The sequence below is a fragment of the Callospermophilus lateralis genome, chromosome 11 (assembly GCF_048772815.1).
Source record: "Callospermophilus lateralis isolate mCalLat2 chromosome 11, mCalLat2.hap1, whole genome shotgun sequence".
In the NCBI taxonomy this organism is placed as follows: domain Eukaryota; kingdom Metazoa; phylum Chordata; class Mammalia; order Rodentia; family Sciuridae; genus Callospermophilus; species Callospermophilus lateralis.
In genome coordinates, this window is record NC_135315.1 from 46,041,665 (window position 1) to 46,065,348 (window position 23,684).

General features: G+C 42.2%; 1 protein-coding gene across 1 annotated transcript in view; it reads left to right on the plus strand.

Annotated features, from left to right (window-relative positions):
- Positions 1 to 23,684, plus strand: part of Rap1gap2 (RAP1 GTPase activating protein 2) — a 217,190-nt gene that overhangs the window by 168,686 nt on the left and 24,820 nt on the right. The window contains exons 9-15 of the mRNA XM_076871716.1: positions 133 to 236; positions 8,101 to 8,179; positions 8,930 to 8,983; positions 11,493 to 11,576; positions 16,897 to 16,997; positions 19,078 to 19,207; positions 21,684 to 21,839. Of these exons, the coding sequence (XP_076727831.1) occupies positions 133 to 236; positions 8,101 to 8,179; positions 8,930 to 8,983; positions 11,493 to 11,576; positions 16,897 to 16,997; positions 19,078 to 19,207; positions 21,684 to 21,839 (708 nt within the window). The remainder of the gene's footprint in view (positions 1 to 132; positions 237 to 8,100; positions 8,180 to 8,929; positions 8,984 to 11,492; positions 11,577 to 16,896; positions 16,998 to 19,077; positions 19,208 to 21,683; positions 21,840 to 23,684) is intronic.

Sequence of the window (23,684 nt, forward strand, 5' to 3'; positions counted from 1 at the left end):
AGGTCCCGTAGCAGTGACATCCTTAGCTTCCTCATTTCTGTGGGGCTTCTCCTTCCTGGTGAAGAAGGTGGTTTGGGGTGACATGTCTGGAGGCTTGCCTCCCCTCCACTCACACCTGATTTCTGTCTCTAGGATCATCTGAACTTCTACTGTACCGGCAGCAGCCTCGGGAACTTGATTCTGTCCATCAAGTGTGAGGAAGTGGAAGGGATTGAGTACCTCAGGATCATTCTCAGGTGGGTGGGGCTGTTGCATTGGTTGCCACACCTCTTCTGGGTGGGTCTACCGTGTGTGTGTGTGTGTGTGTGTGTGTGTGTGTGTGTGTGTATGTGTGTGTGTGTGTATGTGTGTGTGTGTTGGGGCAGAAATACCAGTCTGACCAGGTCTGGTCTGGGTGTGCTGGAAGAAAAGCATTGCTGGCATCTTGGGGCTGTATTTGAAGTTGCCAGGCAGTAGGACCAGGTGGCCCCAGCTGACTGAGTCTCAAGGTCACCAAGACCAGACCCCAACATGCCTCTCTTTCTTATAAGGAGCCCAGCCCTGAGAAGGATGGAAACAGAGAGTAGGGATGGCTTGGTGTGTTTTATCAAGCTGAGACGCAGCTTTATGTCCTGGGAAAGGGTTGTCCAAAATGCTGCCTCTGGTGACCACTGAGTCAGGGAAGGTGGATCCCAAAGCCTCTGTTGTGTGTGCTGGGTTCATGGAGCTGGAGTGATCTTTACAACAGGAGCACTGATTTATAGGTGAAGCCAGGGCACCTCTCCCTGGATTGTGACTTCCTGAAGGGCAGGAACTGGAACTGGCTTCTGTTTGGTTCAAGTAACGTGTTTTGTAAAAACCTTTCTTGTATCAGGAGGTAGGAGAAGTTCTGGGGGGTACAAAGATAACTGAGCTTTGGTCCTTGTTCCCTAAGGATTTATGGTCTAGCAAGTGAGAAAAATAGAATTTTAAGATGTGTCACAAGTATTATTTTAGTCATATGCACAGAATGTTATGAGAGCCCAGAGGAGTGTGTGCCTTATTTATCTGTCCCTGGCTGGAGGGTACAGAAGCCAGGAAGGCCAAGGGGCTGGAGCTTAGTAGACGTCTATGAACATGTCAAGCTCTCAAATCATGTTTATTGAATCTAATTGTAAGTTCTTAAAGGTATTTGGAAGGGAGCAATAACAGTTTTTTTTATTGTGTCTAAATTTTGAGATAAACATGGGAAGGAAGAAAGACATTTAACCCTGCTTTGGGAGAGGTAGGAGACCTTATGGTTTGAAAAAAATGGTTAGCCCCCATCCAACCTTGATTTGCTTCTGATGTAGAAAGGAAGCAGTTACATTTTACAAAAGTTCACCTGAGTGGACATCGTATTTGCAGAACATGGAAAGTCAATTAAATAACGACAGAAAAATCTCAGAGTGGGTATTACCTGGATCCCTAGCTGTAAATAGAATTTCTAGCTAGAGGAACCTCTCTGAAGGAAAGTATTTTCTTTCTTAATAAAAATTAGACCAAGATGGTCTGGGACTTCTGAGTCAGATGACAGTGGGATCTCAGCCCTCTTTCCTAATGCTACATCCTATCTGAAACATTGTATCAGGACTGAAAGTTGGAGAAGGTGCCAAGCACAACAGCACACTCTGATATTTTTAAATTGCCATTTATAGAATAGTTAGGACCCAAATGTAGGTGATATGGAGTTGAACCCTAGATCCCCTTCCTAACAAAGCAATGTAGTGTGGGACTATACGCAACTGAAGATTCTGAAGAAACCTCTTCTCTTTAGGAGTGAGAGGGAGCCCTGAATGGTGAGGGGTCTTTCTGCATAGAACCACTTTTGTTACTTTGGACCAGCAGTATTTGAAATCAATACCAGGGAGAGCCCAAGAATAAACTCAAATGTGGCTCTCCCCAAAAGAAAGCCAGTGGGCAGGGTGACAGAGAGAAGTCATGTATCAGCTAGGAAGTTGGACAATCACATCATGTACTTGGAGTGATTGCCAGGCCAAATTGAAAACCAGGCATGAAAAATTGGCCCGATGGCTTAGCAGCTTTACCAGACACAAAGAAGTACTTATCCAGAGATGAAATTCCCTTGCTGGCAGTAACTACTGTCCCCACTTCTTCCTCATTCCCCATAGAGTTCTGGATTATTTAACTGATGTCCCAAATTTATCACAACCAGCACTCTAGCCTAAAATCTGAGACTAGCCTTCTGATAACTTCTGTGTGTGCATGAGGGTAGCCAAGTGGAATCTACCCATTGTTTGGGGACATCTTTTCATACACTTAAGGATCACTTGTGTTTATTTCCTGTGAACTTTCTGTTCATAAGCTTTGTCCTTTTTAAAAACTGGATTGTGACTTGAAATTTCTGCTTTTTAAAAATCTTGTAGGTGGTTCTTGCAGGTAGATTTAGGAACTTTGGAACCACAAAATAAATCTAAGTACATTTCAAAAAGCAAATTCTCTTCTGGATCTATTCGCTTATACTTTGGCAATAAAACTAGAAATTAATAACAAAAAATGTTTTGGAAAATCCACTTTTTTTTTGCCACTTAGAAGTAAACAGTCTCAGTACTTTCCTAAGTAACTTATAGGACAAAGAAAAAGTCAAGGATATAGTTAAAGAATATTTATAGAGAAATGACATTTACAATATTCCACATAAAGAATTTGGGTTGTCTTCAAAGCTACACTTAGAAGAAAGTTTATTGCCTTAAACAGTCTCCTATTAAATAAGAAAGAGTGATGTTTACATGTGTTGTTATTGTTAGTAACCTCTCTCTGCCTCAGTTTCCTCATCTGTGAAAAGGCAGAGATAGTATCTATGTTAAAATTCTTGAGTGTTTATGTGCCCTGGTGAGTCAGAGCTCATCATATTGTAGCTACTCAATAATGTAACAATGGTAGCTACTATTCTTTTCATCATTGATATTATTATCTAAGGAAAGTGAGAGAAACAAAAAAAATTAAAGCAGAAATAAATAAAGTTAGAAATAAAAAGAGTACAAGACTTGATAAATCTGGGCTTCTTTTAGGGAAACAAAACAAGAGAGGCAACTAGCTAGTTAAATTAGATAAAAAGAGAAAATAAAAACACAAAATTAGGCATAAAAAGATGCATAAGCACAGAAGTGAAGGTTAAATAATTATTAATGGATGCTGTGTGCAATTTACACCATTAAATTGGAAATGTTAGTTGAAACAGATGCCTTTCAAGGAAGTATACATCACCAAATGTAACTCAAGATGAGGTAAAAAAAACCCAAATGCAAATTAGAAAAATTCTCAAAAGACCTAGACCTAATGCTCCTAGGTCTGAATGGTTTTGTGGGTAGGTATGTTAAACTTTAAAGGAACAGATTTGTGTTATTTAAACTGTTCAAAAGAATAGAAAAATATGGAAAGCTTCCCAATTCATATGAAATGTTTAGAGGATCCTCGTGGAAAATAAGACAGGCAAATGAAATGTAAGTTAAAAAATAAAAAACATGGCCCAGTATTCCTTATTAATATAGAAGAATGTTTAGTCTGAGAAACTCAAATGAAAGTAGACTATTAAAACTTTACTATAGTCAAGAAAGGATTATTTTAGCAATGCAAGGATGGTTAATATGAGGAAATACATGATATATTCAGTGTTTGTTTAACCAAGGCTTACTATGTGCCAGACTGTCTACTGGTAGGGAATTCTATGAGGAATAAGCTCTTAACTTGTGTATTTGACCATAGAAAGCATTCAGTACATTTTATATATTCTTTTTTTTCCTTGCTCTCCTTCCTTCCAAAAATGCCAAGTATTGAACCCAGGGCCTTGTGCATGGTAGGTAAGGGCTCTACCACTGAGCTATACCCTTAGCTTTACTCATCTTCTTCTTATGGACCTGAATCGTTGTAGGCTAGTGGGATTGGTGCAAAAGATAGATGTTGACGGAGAACTGAAAGAAGTTCAGGATGGTTTGATTGTGGAAAGTGTGTCTATGTGTGTGTGGGGTTGAAAGACTGTCTGGAGAGATGTGGGAAAGTTAGTTCATGTACAGATCATCTTTAGGAGCTTAGATTTTTATCGTAGGAGCAAGAGGAGAGCTACAGAAGGGAGAATGTTACAAAAAGATCTGTAGAAAGGTCATTCTGGAGGAATGTCAAGGCCAAGAGAAGGAAGGTGAATCAGGAGGCAGCTGCAGTGAGCCAGGTGATGTGAGCTAGGTGATGATCCAAGCCACCAGATTGTATAACGTGAATGGTGCTCCCAGAGTGGTACAGACTAACAGCCAGGATGGGGACTGAACTGAGAATAGACAAAAGTGGGTGGAAAATTCCAAGCACCTGGGGAAAACTGACATTAAGAAAGACAGCCGAAATGTCAACAAATGGGAGATGGATTTACTGCTGATGAAATGCAAATAATGGTAGTCTTTCAAAATGACTTAAAATAAATATATTTAACATCTTAAAAAGACAAAGAATGAATAGCATCTATAAAATGGATAGATTGTAAGGAAAATGATTAGAACTTTGAGGAATAAAAAATTGTTGTTGAAATAAGCTTAACATATAGGATAAAATCTAGTTTGTTTAAAGAGTGAATTTGTGAATCAGAAGAGAGTCCCAAGGAATTCATCCATAACATACCACAGATAAAGAAATAAAGTATACAAAAAAGAAGATAAGATGTGGAAAATAGACTGAGAGACCTCAGAATTTGTTTCAAAGGAGTTCCAGAAGGAAATACTTGAGAGATTAGTGAACAAATACCCAGAGGGAATATCTGAGAATATTTCAGATTTGAAGAAAGTACATAACCTACGTTGAGAGCAATTTTAAAACAAAACAATACTTTTAGACATGTTGATGTGAAACATCGGAAATCAAAGATTAAAGAAATTTTAAGACTACCTGAGGATAAAGCCAGACCGACTTTGAGGTAGTGACAACTAGGCCGAGTATAGATTTTTCCTAAGCCATAATAATTGTCAAAAGACAATGGGGACAGTATCTTTAAAGTATAGAGAGCAAGCAAGTGAGGGAAAAAGGAAAGAAATTAAAGAAGAAACACTTTTAACCCAATGTTCTATGCCCAGAAAACAGCAAAGACAAGATAAAACTGTTTTCAAATATAAACAAATGGGAGTGTACCACTCACAGAGTCTCCCTGAAAGAATTACTAAAGGATTTACTTCAGCTAGAAGAAAGAGAACTCAGAAGAAAAGATGCAGTTAAAAAGTCACAAGATATAGGTAAACCATATTGATAAATTTAATTACTGACTGGAAAAGGAAGTGATTTTTTGGCATCTTTAAAAGGAGACTTGAACTAAATTTATAAACAAAAGTAGCAAGGACAATGGGAGAGGAATAATTCAGTGTTTAAAGCATACTTTATTATTTTTTTATTTGCTTTCCTTTATAGGAAAAACATAACAATTTTAGGGTTTGTTGAAAAAAATATAAGTATATATGTTGGAAGACATAGAAATACAATCTGTATCTCCAAAACTAGCAGACATATAAAAAGAGAATAACAAAAAAAAAAATAATTATAACTTTATTCAATTGAAGACAGGAAAGGAAAAACCCCACAGGGAATAGAAGATATAAAATGACAGAGTAGAAATAATTTCTAATATATTAGTAGTTACAGTAAGTAAAAATAGATTAGATTAACGTACTAAGATATCAGACTATTAAACTGAATTTAAAAATGGAAGTATATTATGATTATAAGAGACATACTTAAGGAAGAGTGACATGGAAATATTTAAAAGGAAGAAATGGAAAAAGACACACTAGGAAAATACTAACCAAGAAAGCTGGCATAACAATATTAAAATCATACAAAATAGGGGCTGGAGTTGTGGGCTCAGTGGTAGAATGCTTGCCTAGCATGTGTGAGGCCCTGGATTCGATTCTCAGCACCACATGTAAATAAATGAATAAAATAAAGGTTCATCAACACCTAAAAAATATTTTTTAAAAAATCAGACAAAATAGAATTTCAGGTAAAAAGCATTAAGGATAAAGGAAGTACTCCTTTGTAACCTGGGAATACTTCTTCCCGACTCCTCGTGTTTCCTACTTCATGGAGGACAGGTCTCCCAGGCCTGACAGTCATGGGTGTGTACTTGATAACAGAGGCTTGAATTTAAAAAGTAAAAACTTACAGAAATATAGGGGTGGGGTAGACAAATCCTCATAGTGGGAAATTTTGATAACATCTCTCAGAAGACAATGGATCAAGTAGATAAAAAAATTGTGAAGATAAAGAAGATTTAAACAATTCAATGAACAAACTTGATCTGGTAATGTCTATTCCTTTTCTCAACAAAAGAAAAAAATAACATCCTTTTTGGTTTGGTAGAAAGAAAAGAAATAAAATATTTCATGTACTAAGTCAGCAAATTTTAAATAATGAATATCATATAGATTATGTTCCCTGAAAATAAGAGAATTTATTAACCAACAATTAAGATACTGGAGGATAAACCTTCCTTATTTGGAAAGTTTTTTTTTTTTTTAATCCTTTTAGCTGGGGATGTGGCTCAGTGGCAGAGCACTTACCTAGCATGTGTGAGACTCTGTGTTCAATCCCCATCACTGAAAACAAATAAATAAGAAAGAAAAGGAAAAAAATATATAAAAAAAACCCTTTTAAAATGACTCCTTGGTTAAAGAGAAAATCACAAAAGAACTGACAAAATATTTAGAACTAAATGACAGTAAAAATACTACCTATCAAAATGTGTGGGATGTAGTTAAAGTGGTACTTACAGAGAGATGTATAGTTCTAAGTGCACTTGTAATAAACAAGAAGGAAGATTACATGGGTAAGCGTTCAGGCCAGGAAGTTAGAACAAGAATAGTAGGAAAAAACCTGAAGGAAATAGAAGAAAGGGAAGAACAAGCTGGTGAAGTAGAAAGAAATGAAAAAGAACAGAGATGATCATGAAAGCCAAGAGCTGTCTCTTTGAAAAGTCCAATGAAATAGGTAAACCTCCTGCTAAGACTGATCAAAGAAAACAGAGAAAAGACACAAACAAGTAATATTATAGCCATGGAGCAGCTACTAACAGTATCTGATACAAGTGTATCAATGTTTGTTGGATACTTTTATAGAAAAACTTAAGTTACCCAAGTTGACTCAAGAAGGAGTAGAAAATCTCTAAACACTCACCACCAAAGAACTATGAAGTATCTGATTATAAAAACAGCAGGCTCAGCCATGGCACAGATGAAATTTAGCAAGGCTTTAAGGAATGTAAAATCCCTATATTATTCAAGATATTTTAGAGGGCAAGAAGCTATCTCACAACTTTATGTGGCTGGAAATAACACCTTGATATTAAAACCTGGCAAGGAGAATATAAGAAATAAAAGGCCAGTGCTTTTGAACATTGATGTGAACAACTAAATAAACTATTAACCAATGAAATTCAGTAGGATATTAAAAATAATACATCATAAGCAACTGGAGTTTTACCCATGGGATGAAAAGATGGCTTCACAGAAATGTAATCTACCAGGTTAACAGATACAAAGCCATAAGATTATCTCAGCAGATGCAGAACAGCATTCAGAAAAATCCCAACACTTTCATAATGTGCTAAATGAATCAGGGGAACAGGCTAAATTTAGAGTCTTATGGTGAATCCCTTATAAAGCAGATTCCATTCCATTTATATTTTGAGTAAATCCAGATTTTCAAAAATTAAATTATCTTTAACTACAGGTTCATTTGCATGTCAAAATCCAAATATACACAGAAGCTGGGTCCAGTTCTTTGGGAGAACACAAAAAACTCACAAAGAAAGAAACAAACAAATAATAATAATGGTGACCTAGAGGGTGGAAATATAATTATTTCCCATATTTTCATGGCAGACAGCTTTATCGGGCATGTTCTTTGAAGTGTCCACTTCCCCTGGGGTACCTCGGTAGGTCCCATTTTCCCACCACTTGAGTGTGCTGTCCCACACATGGGTTGGGGGAAAGAGGCACACCTGCCCCCAGGGAGACCTGAAACAAGTGCCCTGTCTGGTGTGACCTCAGCCACCTTCCTCGTTGACTCGATTCCTTGTGGGTGCCCTTGCCTCACCCTTGTCTTCATGTGCAGGTCCAAACTGAAGACAGTGCATGAGCGGATCCCCTTGGCTGGACTGAGCAAATTGCCCAGTGTTCCTCAGATCGCAAAGGTAAAAACCAACCCTTGAGAGAAGGTGACTTCTTTCCATCAGAGCTGGCCTCTGGGGAATGGAGGGTCTGCCCTTGGGAAGGGGGAGGCCTCTTTTCTCTGGTCCTTGATTGCATGGATGGGACTGGGGGCCTGTCGGTAGCTGCTTCCATCAATGCTGAGGCTGCTCGGGAGAGAGTGTAATCCTTAGTCTCTGCTCTAGACAGTTCATAGCCAGTTCAGGAAGGCAGGGCTGGCTATGGCAAGAGCTATGGGACTTCAGAAGAGGGGTGCGGAGGGGAGGTCGGGGAGCCTTCACACAGAGGAGAAGCCTGGGCCTGCTGAAAGGTGATTCAGACCCAGGACCACCTTGAGTAAGGAGCCAGCTGGCAGAGGTGCCATAGCACATTGGAATACAGGGAATTTGGGAACTGAGTCAGCAAAGAGGGGTGAGAGGGTGGGGTTGTATTGGGCCCTCAACCTGGGAGCAGGGATATGGCAGAATGAGGCCGAATAGCTTTGGTGGGAGTTGGGGGGCAGGTGTTTTTTTTTGTCTTATCTTTAGGTCAGAGTGGGGATGAGTCTCAGGCTTTACCTGGTTTCTCTCATCAATTTGTCAGGAAGCCCTGGAAAGGTCAGTGGACTGGCCTGGGCACACATGTTCCCAACCCTGTGGTCCTTTCTTGCCACGCTGCCTTCTCTCGGGGGGCGCAGGAGCTGGGTGTGCTTTGTGGGCTTGGTCTCTGACCAGTGTGTTTCTTCCCCTGCTCAGGCTTTCTGTGATGATGCAGTAGGACTGAAATTCAACCCTGTCCTGTACCCCAAGGTGAGGAACTCTATTCTCCCCCTTGCCCGTTATCCAGGGCTATGTAGCTCGGCATGGATTTGCACACCTATGACCCTGCATCATGATGGGGCCTCCATGATAAACCTCCACGACTCCCTCTCTCCCTGCTTACTCCTTCACACACTGGTCCCCTGGGAACACATCCTTAGGCATGGCCTGGGTCTCCAGCCCAGCTGAATAGGTCTCCAGCTAAGAAGGTGGCAGAGGTAGCAGTTTTATAGGTTTTCCACGGCACTCCAGTTGTACCTTCCTGAGGTCAGTGCTGGGGTGAGACTCGGGGGCTGGTACAGATCCAAATTGCTATCATGGAGGGGTGGGGGGATACAAAGGGCAGAATCTCACTAAGATATAAAAGGCCAGATCTTGACTCCCCATCGCCCACGTTACTCTGTGAGCTCTGAGGTCTTACAAGCCCCTCTTGGCCTTAGTTAATAAGCCAGCTGGTTCTCTGTTATCAGTTTCTTAGGATTGGCCTGATCTTGACCCCAGTTTTGATATGGTGGTGTGAGTAGAGAGAGGAGCAATAATAACAAAAGGAACAACAAACTCACTCAAGAACGATTATGGCATGACAGGACTTAAATCAGCCACGAACAGAGAATTGCTTAAAATTGGCCACAGGAAAAGACCTCGGGCACCAACTGCCTTCTTCATGAGCCAGCAGGGCCTAGAGGGAGAGAATGAAAGTGGAGCTGTGATCTGAGCTTCCGCTGTGGCCAACGTGGTGACAGCTGAGGCTTGCTGGGGGCTGGCTCTGTCCAGTCCCTGAGTCCCAACTCTGAAAACCAGGAGCCATGAAATGAAATGTCTGGGGATAGGGGGGAGTGTGTGTGTGGAGAAGAGAGGACCCCATCCTGGTAGGACCAGAGCATTTAAGGCATTTTTTAACTTGTCAACCTCCTGGAATAAATGCCTTCTAAATGTTCACAACTGGACACTCTTAGAAGCATCTATTTATTTGTTCATCTGCAGTGGCTGAGCTAGTGGCAGAGTCCTCTGTCTCACCAAGCCCTTCTTCTGGATGCCTCTTTTTACAGTCTGTAGAAGCTTACCAGTAATATGCTGTGCTCCACTGAACATTTGATGTCATTCAGACTGACTTCCCTTTATGATTAAAGCTGAATTAGTGAGGTTTAACCACACATTAAAACCCCATCATAAAGGCCTAACTGAACTACTGGTTGGGTAATTTTTGTTGTCAGATCATATCCGCTGTGAGAGCCCAGTGATGTACATTTACACAGTTCTCTTTATAACTTGGAAAGCCTCCAGCCCTGGTAATGATTGAAAAGCAGCTGTATTTTCATTTTTTTTTTTTAATATTGGAGGGATTGCTGAAGTTCAACTGGGATGTTAGTCTGGCTGAGATGTTTGTGTTTAAAATTTGCAGTTTAGAATGTTTATTGGAAGGTCTCCATGGCCTAGTGCCTCTCCCTGAGAGGGCAGCTGTTCTTCTCCTTTGACTCATCTCAGGCAGGAATGGTGGGCTCCCACAAGAGTCAGGCCAACAGGGCTTTCCCCGGGGAAGCTGAGAAGTGTCTATGTCCTCAGGCAGCTGAGAACCTCACAGAGATATACAGTGAGTGGCAACCTAACACTGGCTATGTATTCCAGCCAACAAGTTATACCTGCTTTGTTCTTCCGTTAGCACAACACATGGATGAATCCTTTCTTTTCGCAGAAGGTATCCCAGTAGCGCCCAAATATGCTTCTCTTTCCTGACAAGCTGGTTCAACTCTTTCAGGAGGGTTGCACAGATGATGGTGATTCTGATGATGATGATGATGATGATGATGATGTTGATGGTGATGATGTTGTAGCTGCTCTGTGATCAGCATTTTATGTGCCTGGTCTCTTTGAATCTTCATAACTACACATCTCCCTTTAACAGAAGAGAAACTGAAGTCCAGAGAAGTGAAGGGACGCTCTCAAAGCTACATGGTTAAAAGCAGCAGATTCAGAACTAGAGTTGAGTATTTCTGACCCAGACATCAACTCTAGGAGGAAAAATAGAAAATCTAATAGAACCTATGATCAGGTTTTCCTTTTTCTCTTCTGTTTGCTTTTTATTGGAGCATGTTCCTCTATACTGCTCATTTTATGAAGAAAAGGATTGAAGCCTGTACAGGAGCAGGTGGAATTAGAGCTAGAGCCATCCTTCCTGAAGAGTTTTGGGGGTTCTGGCTTCACTTTTAACACCACAGATAAAATACTGGGGTATTTTATCCTGAGTCCCACTGGCTACTTAATTGCCCAAGCGATGGCTGGCACACCTGGATGAGAATGGAATGGATGTTACAGAGGATTGGTTACTACTAGGGAAACTCAGGTGTTGGGAGCTAGCTGAGACCTTTGGAGTTGCATCCCGATCATCTGCTTTTTTAGCAGGGGGCACATTCTCTACCAAAATGAGTGCTTCCCCTTCCATTTGCATCTTCACTTACTTCCACATGAATAAAGTTGATTTTTTCCTTCCTACCTTTTCCAGGCCTCCCAAATGATTGTGTCTTATGATGAACATGATGTCAACAACACATTCAAATTTGGAGTCATTTATCAAAAAGCCAGACAGGTAAGCACCATGACTCCATACTGGTCACTATCTCCTATGGTTTCTCTGTTCTTCTCCTAATCTAAATGCAGGATCCCTGAACTAAGTTCTTAAAGCATTCTGGAATACAACTATCATATTTAAAATGTGAATTGGACTGGAGGTATCAGAATCTTCTAGTAATGCTACTTCTTACGAAAAGGCCTGCAAGTCTTTTAAATCATGGTTTAGGTTTTCACACAGTGAAGTCTGATTCTTCCTTGTGTTGATCTCAGTTTGTGTTTATCTATGGGCTGTCAGTCACCAGAAAAACCAAACTAGGTAGAGTGAACAGATTAGCATAATCTTATCTTTTCTTGCTCACTATTCTCCCAGCTGGGAATTAGCTTTTTCTCACTAAACTTCAGCTTTGTGCTGGAATCAATTATGGGCATCTCTTCCCAACTCTGTATTCAATGACATCATGTTGGTAGCTTGAAATCAGCCATGGAAGTATTTACACCATGGAAATTAGCAAGCCCCAGAATTTTAATTACTTCCTTTGGAAAGCTGACCCACCACTGCTACCCTCCTCGTCTTTTGTAGCACTCACTTATAGCTGGCAAGACAGTCAGATGGACATGCTGGTCTCCTCACCTAGGTTCTATGAGAAGAAGCTTCTGCACCCATCTTATCTTTGTATCATCCAAGAGACTAGCATGGTGACTTTATATAAATATACTCAGCTGTTATATGAATTAATGAACAAATGAAAATTTTGGCCCAAATAATGTTTCTCAGAGTGCAAATGAAATGGAGCAAGGGGTATCTGGATGTAGGAACATTTTAAAGGCTCTCAGAACCCCCAAGGTAAAAAATTCTTTTTTAATTTTCTTGAGCCCATTACTTCCCATGCTTATTTGACCACAAACTTCCCATATTTCCTGTTTTTTTTTTTTTTTTTTTTTTTTTTTTTACCATGAACATTTACTAACATTCTGGCAAGACAGTCAGATGGACATGCTGGTCTCCTCACCTAGGTTCTATGAGAAGAAGCTTCTGCACCCATCTTATCTTTGTATCATCCAAGAGACTAGCATGGTGACTTTATATAAATATACTCAGCTGTTATATGAATTAATGAACAAATGAAAATTTTGGTGCTGCTAATAGCAGCTCTATAGTGTCCTCTGATTTTATCTGGTTTTTTTTTGCATATCAATCTTTCTTGGCCGGATGATGGCTGATTTCTTCATCTAAAGATATTAGACACAAGAGACATGTGTTTGCTTCAAAACGCTTTAATTATGTGAAGAGTTAGGATCTGAAAGACCAACACTGATGAATCTTATAATTTAAGGGAGATTATTCAGGTAGCCACTCTCATTATTTTCACATATTACATTTTTATTTCTTACAACTTGACTAATGTAACCCCCCTAATTAAAGTTCTTTGCTTGTGAAATTTACCAAAACAGATCTTAAGGTGATTACAACCCAATGTTCCAGCAAAGTTATAATTACTGAACATTAACCATCCACCTCTGAGAAGGAGCCTCTGTGTTGTTTGTGTACCTGCTGCTGCTGCTGCGGGGGAAAAAGCCAGGAAGATAAAATTCTTTTTTTTTTTTTTTTTTAAATCTAGGCAGATTGTTGTTTTGCAAACCTACAGCTGGGGGACATTTAATATGAACATTTGTTGCATAAAAACCCTGTGCTGGTCTTTGGATATAAATAAGCTTCACCCAGCTCTGCTGTGTGTCATGTACTGTGCTAAGCACTGTGGGAGACATGGCGATGACTAAGATCCCCTCCTTGACTACATGGTCAAGCTCAAGGCCAGTATAAAAATAATGACAATGCTAATAATACCAGACAAGGTGTGAATCTTGGACATGAGGTGCATGCCCCAGAACCTATAATGAGTTGTTTTCTTGGTAGGAGATGTAGATTTCCCTGAAGCAGCAGCTCTCACACTCAGAACCCATGACCCAGGACAAACAGGATGCTTGGCTGGAGTTGCAATGTCTTCATGCCATGCTAAAGACTGGTGAACAACAAACTTTTCATTAAAGATCCAGATAATAGATTTTTTAAACTTTATGGGCCTTAGAGTCTCTGTTACTACCACCCTACTGCTTTTATTGTGCAAAATCAGCCAAAGACATTATGTAAATGAGTTGGCCTGGCCATGTTCCAATAAAATTTTATTGATTTTAAAAAAAAGAAGTAGGCCAGGCTTGGCCCATGGGCCATAGTTTGCTGATACCTGCTAGACAGCTGTGTTTCCAAAACTTCTGATATTCACAGACCACATTTAGGATCTACATTTATGGCACTTATTTCACCAGAGGCCACTGTTAAAATTTTTAACACACCCCTACTATTAACCACTAAATTTTTTTCTTATAAAGTTTTTTTTTTTTTTTTAACTAAAGTGTTTTTATTTATTTATTTTTGGTGGTACCAAGGATTGAACTCCGGACATTGCTCAAACTAGGCAAATGCTCTGCCACTGAGCTGTAACTCCAGCCCTTAGTGCATTTATTTTTTTTTTAAAGGGAATTCTAGATCACACTCCTCTAATTGGAAAACCAGTATCACTTGCCATGAAATCAAAGTAATTCTAAGAGGAAATACTATTAACAAACAAGTAGAGTTACTGAAATCTACTAGATTCTGTTGCCTGTTGAAGACTTGGAATCTGAGGTTTGCTTTTATTAGTTACAAAGCAGGCCTAAGTGAGGCTGGGAGTGTAGCTCAGTGGTATAGTACCTGTTTAGCATGATCAAGGACCTGGGTTCAATCTCAAGCACTGCCCCCCAAAATAGGGGATATTAAGGAGATATTAAAGAATTGCCTATGGGAGACTGTCCTTGATGTGATTGGACAAACTGATTTTTTTTTTTATATGAAGCCAATCATTGCAGTCATGGCTGTTTGCAGAGCCTTCAGCTGTTTGCAGGTCCTGCTGCTGTGGGCAGAAAACAGTAGTAACAAGTTGCTCGTCAGATAGGGTTAGTCAGTTGTTAAAGCCTATCACCATTTGCAGAACTTACTACTGTTTTCAGCTTTGCCTTTTTTATAATGTATTTTTTAATTGTTAAACTTCTTTTTTTTGGGGGGGTGGCATACCAGGGATTGAATTCAGGGGCACTCAATCACTTAGCCACATCCCCAGCTCAATTTTGTATTTTATTAGAGACAGGGTCTCACTGAGTTGCTTAGTGCCTTGCCATTGCTGAGACTGGCTTTGAACTTTAGATCCTCCTGCCTCAGCCTCCTGAGCCACTGGGATTACAGGTGTGCACCACTGTACTCAGCAATTGTTACACTTCTTAATTTTAGATATTTGTGGATTCACATGTAGTTGGAAGAAAGAGCTCATGTTATCTTTTACCCAGTTTTCCCCACGGTCGTGTCTTACACAACTACAGCACAAGATCACAACCATGGTGACATTGACACAATCCTCAGATATTATTCAGATATCCACAGATAGTATTCAGATATCCCAACTTTACAGGTACTCATTTGTGTGTGTGCATGTGCGTGCGCGTGTGTATTTGATCTGTTTTGTTCCGTGTCATTTTATCCACCTGTAGGTTCCATAGACAAGAAACAAGAATTTTGTCACCACAGGGCTTCCTCCTATTTTCCTTTATCACCATGCTCACCTCCCTCTCACCTTTCCTCTCCTCCCTCACTCCAGTCCCTAACCCCTAGCCATTTGCAGAGCATTGATCTGTTCTCCAGTTTCAAAAACTGAATTCCAAAAAATTACACAAATGGAGTCATACAGTACGTAGCCTTTTGGGGTTGCTTTTCTCTGCTCAGTAGCATTTGTCCAAGTTCTTGAGTGTGTCACTAGTTTGTCCCTTCTTATTGCTGAGTAGTTTTCCATGTCTGGCTGCATTAGGGTTTGTTTAACCATTCATTCATTGAAGGACATCTGGGTTGTTGCCAGGTGTTGGCTATGATGAATAAAGCTACTATGAACATTTGTATACAGCTTTTGGTTTTATTTGAATGCAAGTTTTCATTTCTCTGGAATAAATGCCTAGGAGCACAATTGCTGGTTGTATATGGTAATTATATGTTTAGTTTGTAGGAAACTGCCAAGCTCTTCTTGAGTGGCTGTTCCCACCAAAAAAAATGTATGAGTGATCCAGTTTCTCTATATCTTTGCCAGATTTGGTGTTGTCACTATTTTTTTTTTAATTTGAGCCATTCTGATAGGTGTGTTGTGATATCTCATTATAGTTTTAATTTGCATTTCTCTAAAGGCTAACTATGTTGAACATCTTTTCATGTGCTTGTTTGCCATCTGTGCATCCTCTTAGGTGAAATGTCTGTTCTTTTGACCATTTTCTCATACTGTTGAGTTTTAAATTTTCTTTATAATATCTTTATAAAGGTATAATTCTCATGCCATGTAATTCACAGTAGCATGTGAGTTGTATCTTCATCAAGTGATTTATAGTGTAATCGCACAGTGGTACGGCAGACTAATTCCGGGATATTTTTATCACTCCCCGAAGTGACTCTCCCACCTTGTTACCTTTAGCTCCTGGCAGCCACTAATCTATTTTCTATCCCTGTGAATAGAAAGGTATAAGAGTCTGTACCTTTTGCAAGAGTTTCTTATTTATGGCTGGATATCCCATGGTATGAATATATCACATTTTAAATCCATTTATTGATGGACATTTGGGGACATTTTACATCCCACTACTATTAACATTGACACACAAATTTTTGTGTGGCCATATGTTTTCATTTCTCCTGATTACTCACCTAGGAGTGGAATATGGTCATATAGTACCTCTATGTTTAGCCTTTTGAGGAACTGCCAGACGGTTTTCCAAAGTAGTTGTACCATTTTCTCTTCCCATTGGCTATTTATGTGGGTTCTGATTTCTCTACATCCTTACCAACACTTGTTGTCTTTCCTTTTTAATCATAGCCATCCTAATGGGTGTGAAGTGGTATCTCATTGTGGTTTTGAGTACTGTAGTGTTATGATTGTTTTTTTTTCTATGTTTTTGATACTAGCTCTTTGTTGGGAGTCCAATTACCAAATTTTTATTAATGGATCATGTTTTTGGTATCAATCTAAGAACTCTTTGCATCAGTTTTGCATTTTGTACTAACTTTTGCTCAAATAGAAGGGTCTCATTAACCAGCTGCTAGGATCCAGCTCAGTAGAGTGGTTCTCCATTAGCCCATCCTTCAGTTGAGGATGGCTGTGATGAAATGTATTGGGAGATAGGGAAGAAGAAATAAAGGGACCAGGTATGTGGCAGCCTTCTTTTGGCACCAAGATAGTGTTTTTTAACTCCTGTTCCTGTTTCTCTTTAAGACCCTGGAGGAGGAGCTATTTGGGAACAATGAAGAGAGTCCTGCTTTCAAGGAGTTCTTGGATCTGCTAGGGGACACAATCACGCTGCAGGACTTTAAAGGGTAAGTTTTAGCCAAGGGATTGCTGTAGTCCCATTGGTGAGGCCCTAGCAGAAGAGCCAGGGGCAGACAGCTCAGTCCTCAAGGAGCACATGTGAGAGTTAAAAACCACACCCAAGGAAGATGAGACTGTTTTCAGCATCTGATCAACCCTCACTTATCTGCATTCCTAAAGAATCAGTGGTCCAAGGGATAATTAGCATGGCAGGTTATCTGAAAGGCATTGGTATTTGGCTTTAGGATGTGTGCTGGGAATGCTTCCTCTGAGATTTTCCTTCCTAATTGCATTTGACTCAGACTGTGAATGAAATGAATCCACCTTTCCTACCTCTCACCCACCAGGCAAGAGTTCCCTGTGCAATTTGGAAGGAAATGACCCCTTTCAGATAATATGTAAAGAGTGGGTAATTAAGAATCCATGTAAATATAATCTCCCCACCCCAGGAGGAGTCTATGCATCAGTATATGGGTCTTTAAGTGGAGAGAAAGATTAAATATTGGTGCTATTGCTTGGAAGGTTCTGGCTCTTGGTTTTCCTTGGCAAAAGCAACATTTGGGAATATTTCAGACCTGGCCAGCCATGAACTTGGTGTGTGGCTGTGGGTCCTAGAATTCACACCCCTCTCCCGCCTCAGGAGTGAAAATAGCGGGTGCTACAAACATCATATGTAAAAACACCTAGCCCAATTGCCTGGCATGCAGTAGGTGTTCAACAATTGCTTTCTTGCTCTTTTCCCTTTCTCCCTTTTCTTCATATTTTGTCTTCTTTGAAGTCACCACTGCTGTCTAGGGTCAATCACACCTGCGTTAAAATCCCAGCTCTGTCGCCCACTAGCTCTAAGACTTTGGGCAAGTGACTTTACCTTGGCGAGCTTCAGTTACCTCATCTGTAAGAAGGGAAATAAAATACTGACCCCACAAGGATGTTGGGGGATTAAAATAGTTAATGCATTTGGAACAGTTAGGTTAGTGCCACACACTGGTCATCATTATTGTTACTGTTCTGAATTTGCCGACTTTTGTGGACTTTGAGGTAGCATCACTATAAGAGGTATCCTGATTTTGGTGACATTAAAATGCTAAAGTCGTGGGTCATAGAATGGATGAAATACATTATACTAATCTCAGAAAGATCCAGAGATAGGTAATACTATCCCTTCCTGTTATAGAAAAAGGAAACTGAGACCTGGAAAGATTAAGTGATACGCCCAAGGTCATAAGCTGACTTAGCGCCAGAAGCAGACTTAGAACCTGAAATGTGCACCAGCCCATCCAGCATCCTTTCTGCCACACTGGGCTGAGCACATTTTCTGCCTGGTAGTAAGTACTGGGATATTGACCTCCAGGGACCATCTTATTTCATTTTCTTTAGGGAACTTGTATCTGCATTTTCTTCCCCTTGCTGAGGAATGTGGTTCAGGGCTAGCAACTATTATTCTGTAAAGGCAGAAGGGACAGATCTTGGAAGCCCACCTAGTTCCTCCATGCTTTTTTTTTTTTCCCTGCCAAAGAATATGCAGCCTGAGAAGGGACCTTCCTGGATATCCTAAGTTTGGTGCTGCTGCAGCTGGGCCTCTACATCAGGGACTAGCTAGGTACAAGCCAAGCATCTGTCATCTCTCCTGGCTGACTCCAGATGCCATTGTGGGGCTCACCATCATCCAGCAGGGTGGCTGGTTGCCCTGGCTCTGGGCAGATGATTTGGATATAGCTTTGCAGAGAGCAAAAGGCTGTGCCCAGCCTTGGGGGCCACTGGCAGCTGGGATGGACATTTGTCTGGGATCTTGGACAACAGGCCTCCCTTCCCCACATGACCAGTGGTGCACGGGGGACACAACAAGGCTTGGGTTGGAGGTTTTGCCTTTTTATTTAGACAACAGGTGTCTGGTTAGAACTCCAGGCTAGTCTGCTCAGAAGAACACCCTTCCCTGCTCTCCCCACCTTGTTCTCTCCTTTGCCCTCACCTCCTCCCTCAACTCTTCCATCTGCCCTCCAGCTGCCTCATAACCTTAGGGGAGTTTGCACCATGTTGCCTGCTTCCCCTCACTCTTTCTCTCCTGCTCCTGCCCTGTTTTACTGACAGTTTCCGAGGAGGCCTGGATGTGACCCACGGACAGACAGGGGTGGAGTCAGTGTACACAACCTTCCGGGACCGGGAGATCATGTTTCACGTCTCCACAAAGCTGCCATTCACCGAGGGTGATGCCCAACAGGTAGCCTGGTTTTGGAGGACTCTGGGCGCTTGGGTATGCCCCTCGAAGGCCCAGCTCCTGGGCTGACCTGCCTGGGGGATGGTCAGGGGGCTTTCATTTGTGTAACTAAGAGGACAATCTGTTCAGCATCCCGGGTCACAGCCTGTTCTCTTGGGTTGTCTCACCAGGGTGGCACCTCAGCAATCCAGTGCAGGAGGCAGGCCAATGCTCCTGGTGATTCCCTCTTTGACAGCTGGGGAAACTGCAGTCCAAGGGCAGGCCCTTAAGAGACTTTCTTGAGGGCTGAGGGTGTAGCTCAGTTCTAGAGTGGGGACTTATGAGGAGGTCTAGGGTTCATTCCCAGCACTAACAGAAAACAAAAACAAAAAAAAAAAAAAACACCTCCTTAAGGTTTCACAGTCAGGGAGGGGATGAGCTGGGAGCAGAGCCGGTGACCCTGATCATCTAGGGTGGAGATAAAGGGTGCATGACCCCATCTGCAGGTGGAGTCTTGGAACCAGCTGAGCCACTTAGAGGTGTGTGACTCTGGGCAACTGGTTACCTTTTGCCTCACTTTTCTTCTCTGTAGAATGGGGACAGCAGCTGTATGTCAGAGAGCTGTTATGGGGGTCACATAACAGTTTCTGAATATAAGGCTGCTGCAGTGGATGCCTGGCATGTGGCCACTCTCCTTATAACAGCTGTTCCTTACCCGGGCCACTAGTCTTTTTGCCTCCCTGCTGCCCTGGAACTCTTACCGCATGAGGACCTCCCCACATCCCTCCTCACTCTGCCCACCTGCCTGTGGACTTCAGCAGGTACCCACGGACGTGTGTTACTAGCGTTCGCTCGTGCTCATTCGTGTTTGCTGTTTCGACAGCCACACGTCCCTGGGGAGAGCCTTCCCTCTGAAAAGCAGCTGATCTTGGAGGTTGCAATGCCCCCGCCCTTTTGGGTCCCTTTTCTGTCTCTGGGAAAACAAGAAGGGCAGAGGGGTCTTTGCCCAAACTCTGACCTATTTGTTTCTGAGCAGGGAACTGAGAGGGAGCAGAGAGGTAAAATTGTAAACATGGTGCTGGTTTCTTAGGAGAAAAAGGAAATTGGCAAATGAAATTATGATTTGGCTCTCAAATAACGACTGAATGTTCCAGAAACAAATGGGAGCAGGATTCGTTTTGTATCCAGAGTGGGCTTTCTCTCGGTGTCATCTTCAGTCTCTGCTCCCTCCTGGTTCCCCTCACCTGCTGCCCCAGCCTGGGGCTTTTTCTTGCAGGCCACTTCAGTCTGACATATGTTAATTGGGAAGTGTACCTTGGCATGGAGCTTGGCTCTTGGCAGGGACTGAATAAATATTAGTTTTCTCTCCCTAAGAAATGGGAGGGTATGTGTGGAATGAGATAATTTGCATAAAAGTGCCCAGCACAGTGCCCAGGATATGGCAGATGCTCAGTAAATGAGAAACTCCATATAAAAGGGATGAGTATAGGGCCTGCATATAGTAGGTGCCTAATAAAGGAACAAATGTGTAGGTGTACAGGAGGACTTTAGCATTTGAAATCATGCATATGAATAGCCCAACACAGTTCTTGACCCACAGTAGGTGCTTAGTGACCAAAAATCACATGTAGTAGGTGCTTAGTGACCAAAAGCACCTAGCACCATTTAGGAAACCAAGACAGGTTTGGGTTTCTGTCCTCTACTCCCCTCTTACACCCAGGTGACCAGAGCCCCTTTAAGCATGGCCAGCTCTCTTCTGGTGGAATGGACCACCCATTCATCCGGCCCCACCTCCCATCCACATTTCTATTCAGACTCCCCACACCATCTCCTCTTTCAGGAAGCCTTCTCAGGATGCTACCAGGCCCTTAGATTATCCCGCCTCTCTATCCCAGAGCTGTGAGGCACTTCATGTGCAGCAGCCAGCTTAGCACTTGCTGACTGGCAGCTTTGTTAGGGTTCTCAGGTGATTCTGCCTGGATCAATTACAGCTCTCCTGGGGCCAGACCCAGCCTCACCATTTTTCTTCTTTTGTGTGTGGTACTGAACCCAGGATTGCTCTACCTCTGAGCTACATCACCAGCCTCCACCCTCCGACCCCCTTCTTTTTTTTGCGGGGTGGGGGTAGGTCTCCAAAGATGGCCTCAAATTTGCGATCCTACTGCCTCGGCCTCCTGAATAACTGGATTGTAGGCATGTACCACTGCACCGGGCTCCTGCCTCACCTTTTAAATATTCTCCCTGGGTCCTGAGTTAGGGCTTGGCACACCATCAAGCTCCGAAACGTGCTTACTGGCTGCTACCTAACAACTTGGGCATCTTCCCCGTTCTTTTCTTCCTGGTGGCTTCTAAGTATGGAAAGAAGCTCCCTGGAGAGCTAGGTCTCAGAGCTGTAGGGTTTACATACCAAGGAAAAACTTATGGGGAATTTCTCATACAGATTTTTCTGTTTTCAGGATGTTCCTTACTGGCTTGTAATAATGGAATACTTTTTGTTTAGCTCCAGAGAAAGAGACACATTGGGAACGACATTGTGGCCATCATCTTCCAAGAAGAAAATACACCATTCGTCCCAGATATGATTGCCTCCAATTTCTTACATGCCTACATTGTTGTGCAGGTCGAGAGCCCAGGCACAGAGACCCCATCCTACAAGGTAAGGGTAGGCCTGGCTGGAGACAGTCACTGCTCAGATGTCTCCCCGCATTTTGTGGACTCACGACATCAAAAGTCATGAGTTGTCAACAGTATTGGAGTTGTATCAGCCAGGTTGCTGGGGTCCGAAGCTGGACTCTTGGTGGAAAGTACCTTCTAGGTTGTTCCACCCATTTTGCTGCCTGCAGGCTCTATAGCTTCCAACTTGAGGGTCCAGAAGCCCGGAATGTCATATTTAGAATGCAGTGATGTCCTGTGCTAGAATATGGAAGAAAGCAAGGGGGGAAGGTGAGAGTGGAGAGGACGTCAGGAAAAGGGAAAGTTAATAGCAAACAGAGGGAAGAAAGAGAAAGGGGGCATGGGTGTGGTAGACCCTGGCCCTCTGGTCTGGCCATTCTAGACCCATGGGTGATCTCAACTTGAAGACTTTAGGGAGGCAGGGATGCAAGATCCCTGTTAAGTGTCCTGGCCGGTGAGTGGCAGGGAAGATGGACTCATGGTCTTCACTAGTGGGAATGGGGCAGACACAGAGCAACCCGTTGTTCTGACAGCCCTCATCTGCCCACTCCTGATGGCTGCCTTCCTCCTGTCCATGAGTAACAATCCTGACCTCCCGGACAGCATTTTCACCGTGTCATGGTGGTTCCGGGGGTATGGGACCTGAGGGAGAGAGGCTGAGGCAGGGTTTTTAAGGTGTCAGGTAGTCTTGGCATGACATGCCCTCCCCACTCCCGGCCACCTGCCTTCCCTTCTCAGTGCCTTGGCACCAACTGCTATTGGTGCACTTTTCTGCATTTTCTGGGAAGAGAGGCCCCAGATCAAATTCTCACAGGGCTCCCTGCTCCAAAAAATGTTGGGAACCACCATTCTCTGTCATTGCTAACAGGAGATAATGAGCCTGGAAATATTTCCTAGATAATAACTTAGGTCAGTGCTGATTCCTTGGGTTCTCTGCCATAGCACCTCATGGCCATCTTTATAAATATTAATTTTGGTATGTTACTCTTACATCAGTGCAAACATAGATGTATTGAGTGAAAAATTCCCATTGAAATTTAAAACCAAATGTGAGACTTAAAAAAAAAAAAGAAACAAAGAAAAGAAAAAACTGACAAAAACAAATCCCTCCCGTTGTGATGAGCTGATTTCCTTACGTGGGCATGTTTGTGTTTCTCGGGCATTGAGCAATCTTAGCTGAAAGGTTGGAGCAGCCGTGGTGTGGCCATTTCCTAGAAAGCTGTGGGGTCACCTGCTTTGACTGAAATGGGCATTCTTGTCACAGCTGCTTGATGAATTTGTCGGGGAAGGTGAATTTACTCATTCAGTGCCCCACCGTCACAAGGAAGTGACATGCAGAATTGCCCTGCAGGTCCTGGCTGACCCCAGACAAGGGATGGAGGAGCCAGTGAGTGTAGTTCAGCCACTGGGCAGCTCAAATAACCAACTGGTTCTTTTCACAGCCCACCAAGGTGGAAGAGCTGTGGAGAAAGAAAGCCTTGAAAGAAAGTCATTTGGATGTGGCTTGTCTGATGGCTTCTTGTGGACATTTAATATTTGCTTTTTATTCCTTATAGGAGATGGAGCTCAGATAACTAACTGGCTTCTCTACTTTCTTAAAAAAATTTTTTTTAAAGTTATAAATGGACACAATACTTTTATTTTTATGCAGTGCTGAGGATTGAACCCAGTGCCTCACACATGCTAGGCAAGTGCTCTGCCACTGAGCTACACCCCCAGTCCCTGGATGCTCCACTTTCCCAAGAGCTTAGTGTAGGGGTGCATCCATACAGAGAAAAACCAGAGATACAGAAGCCACCACTCTCCTCTAGCTTTGGTGCTGGGAGTC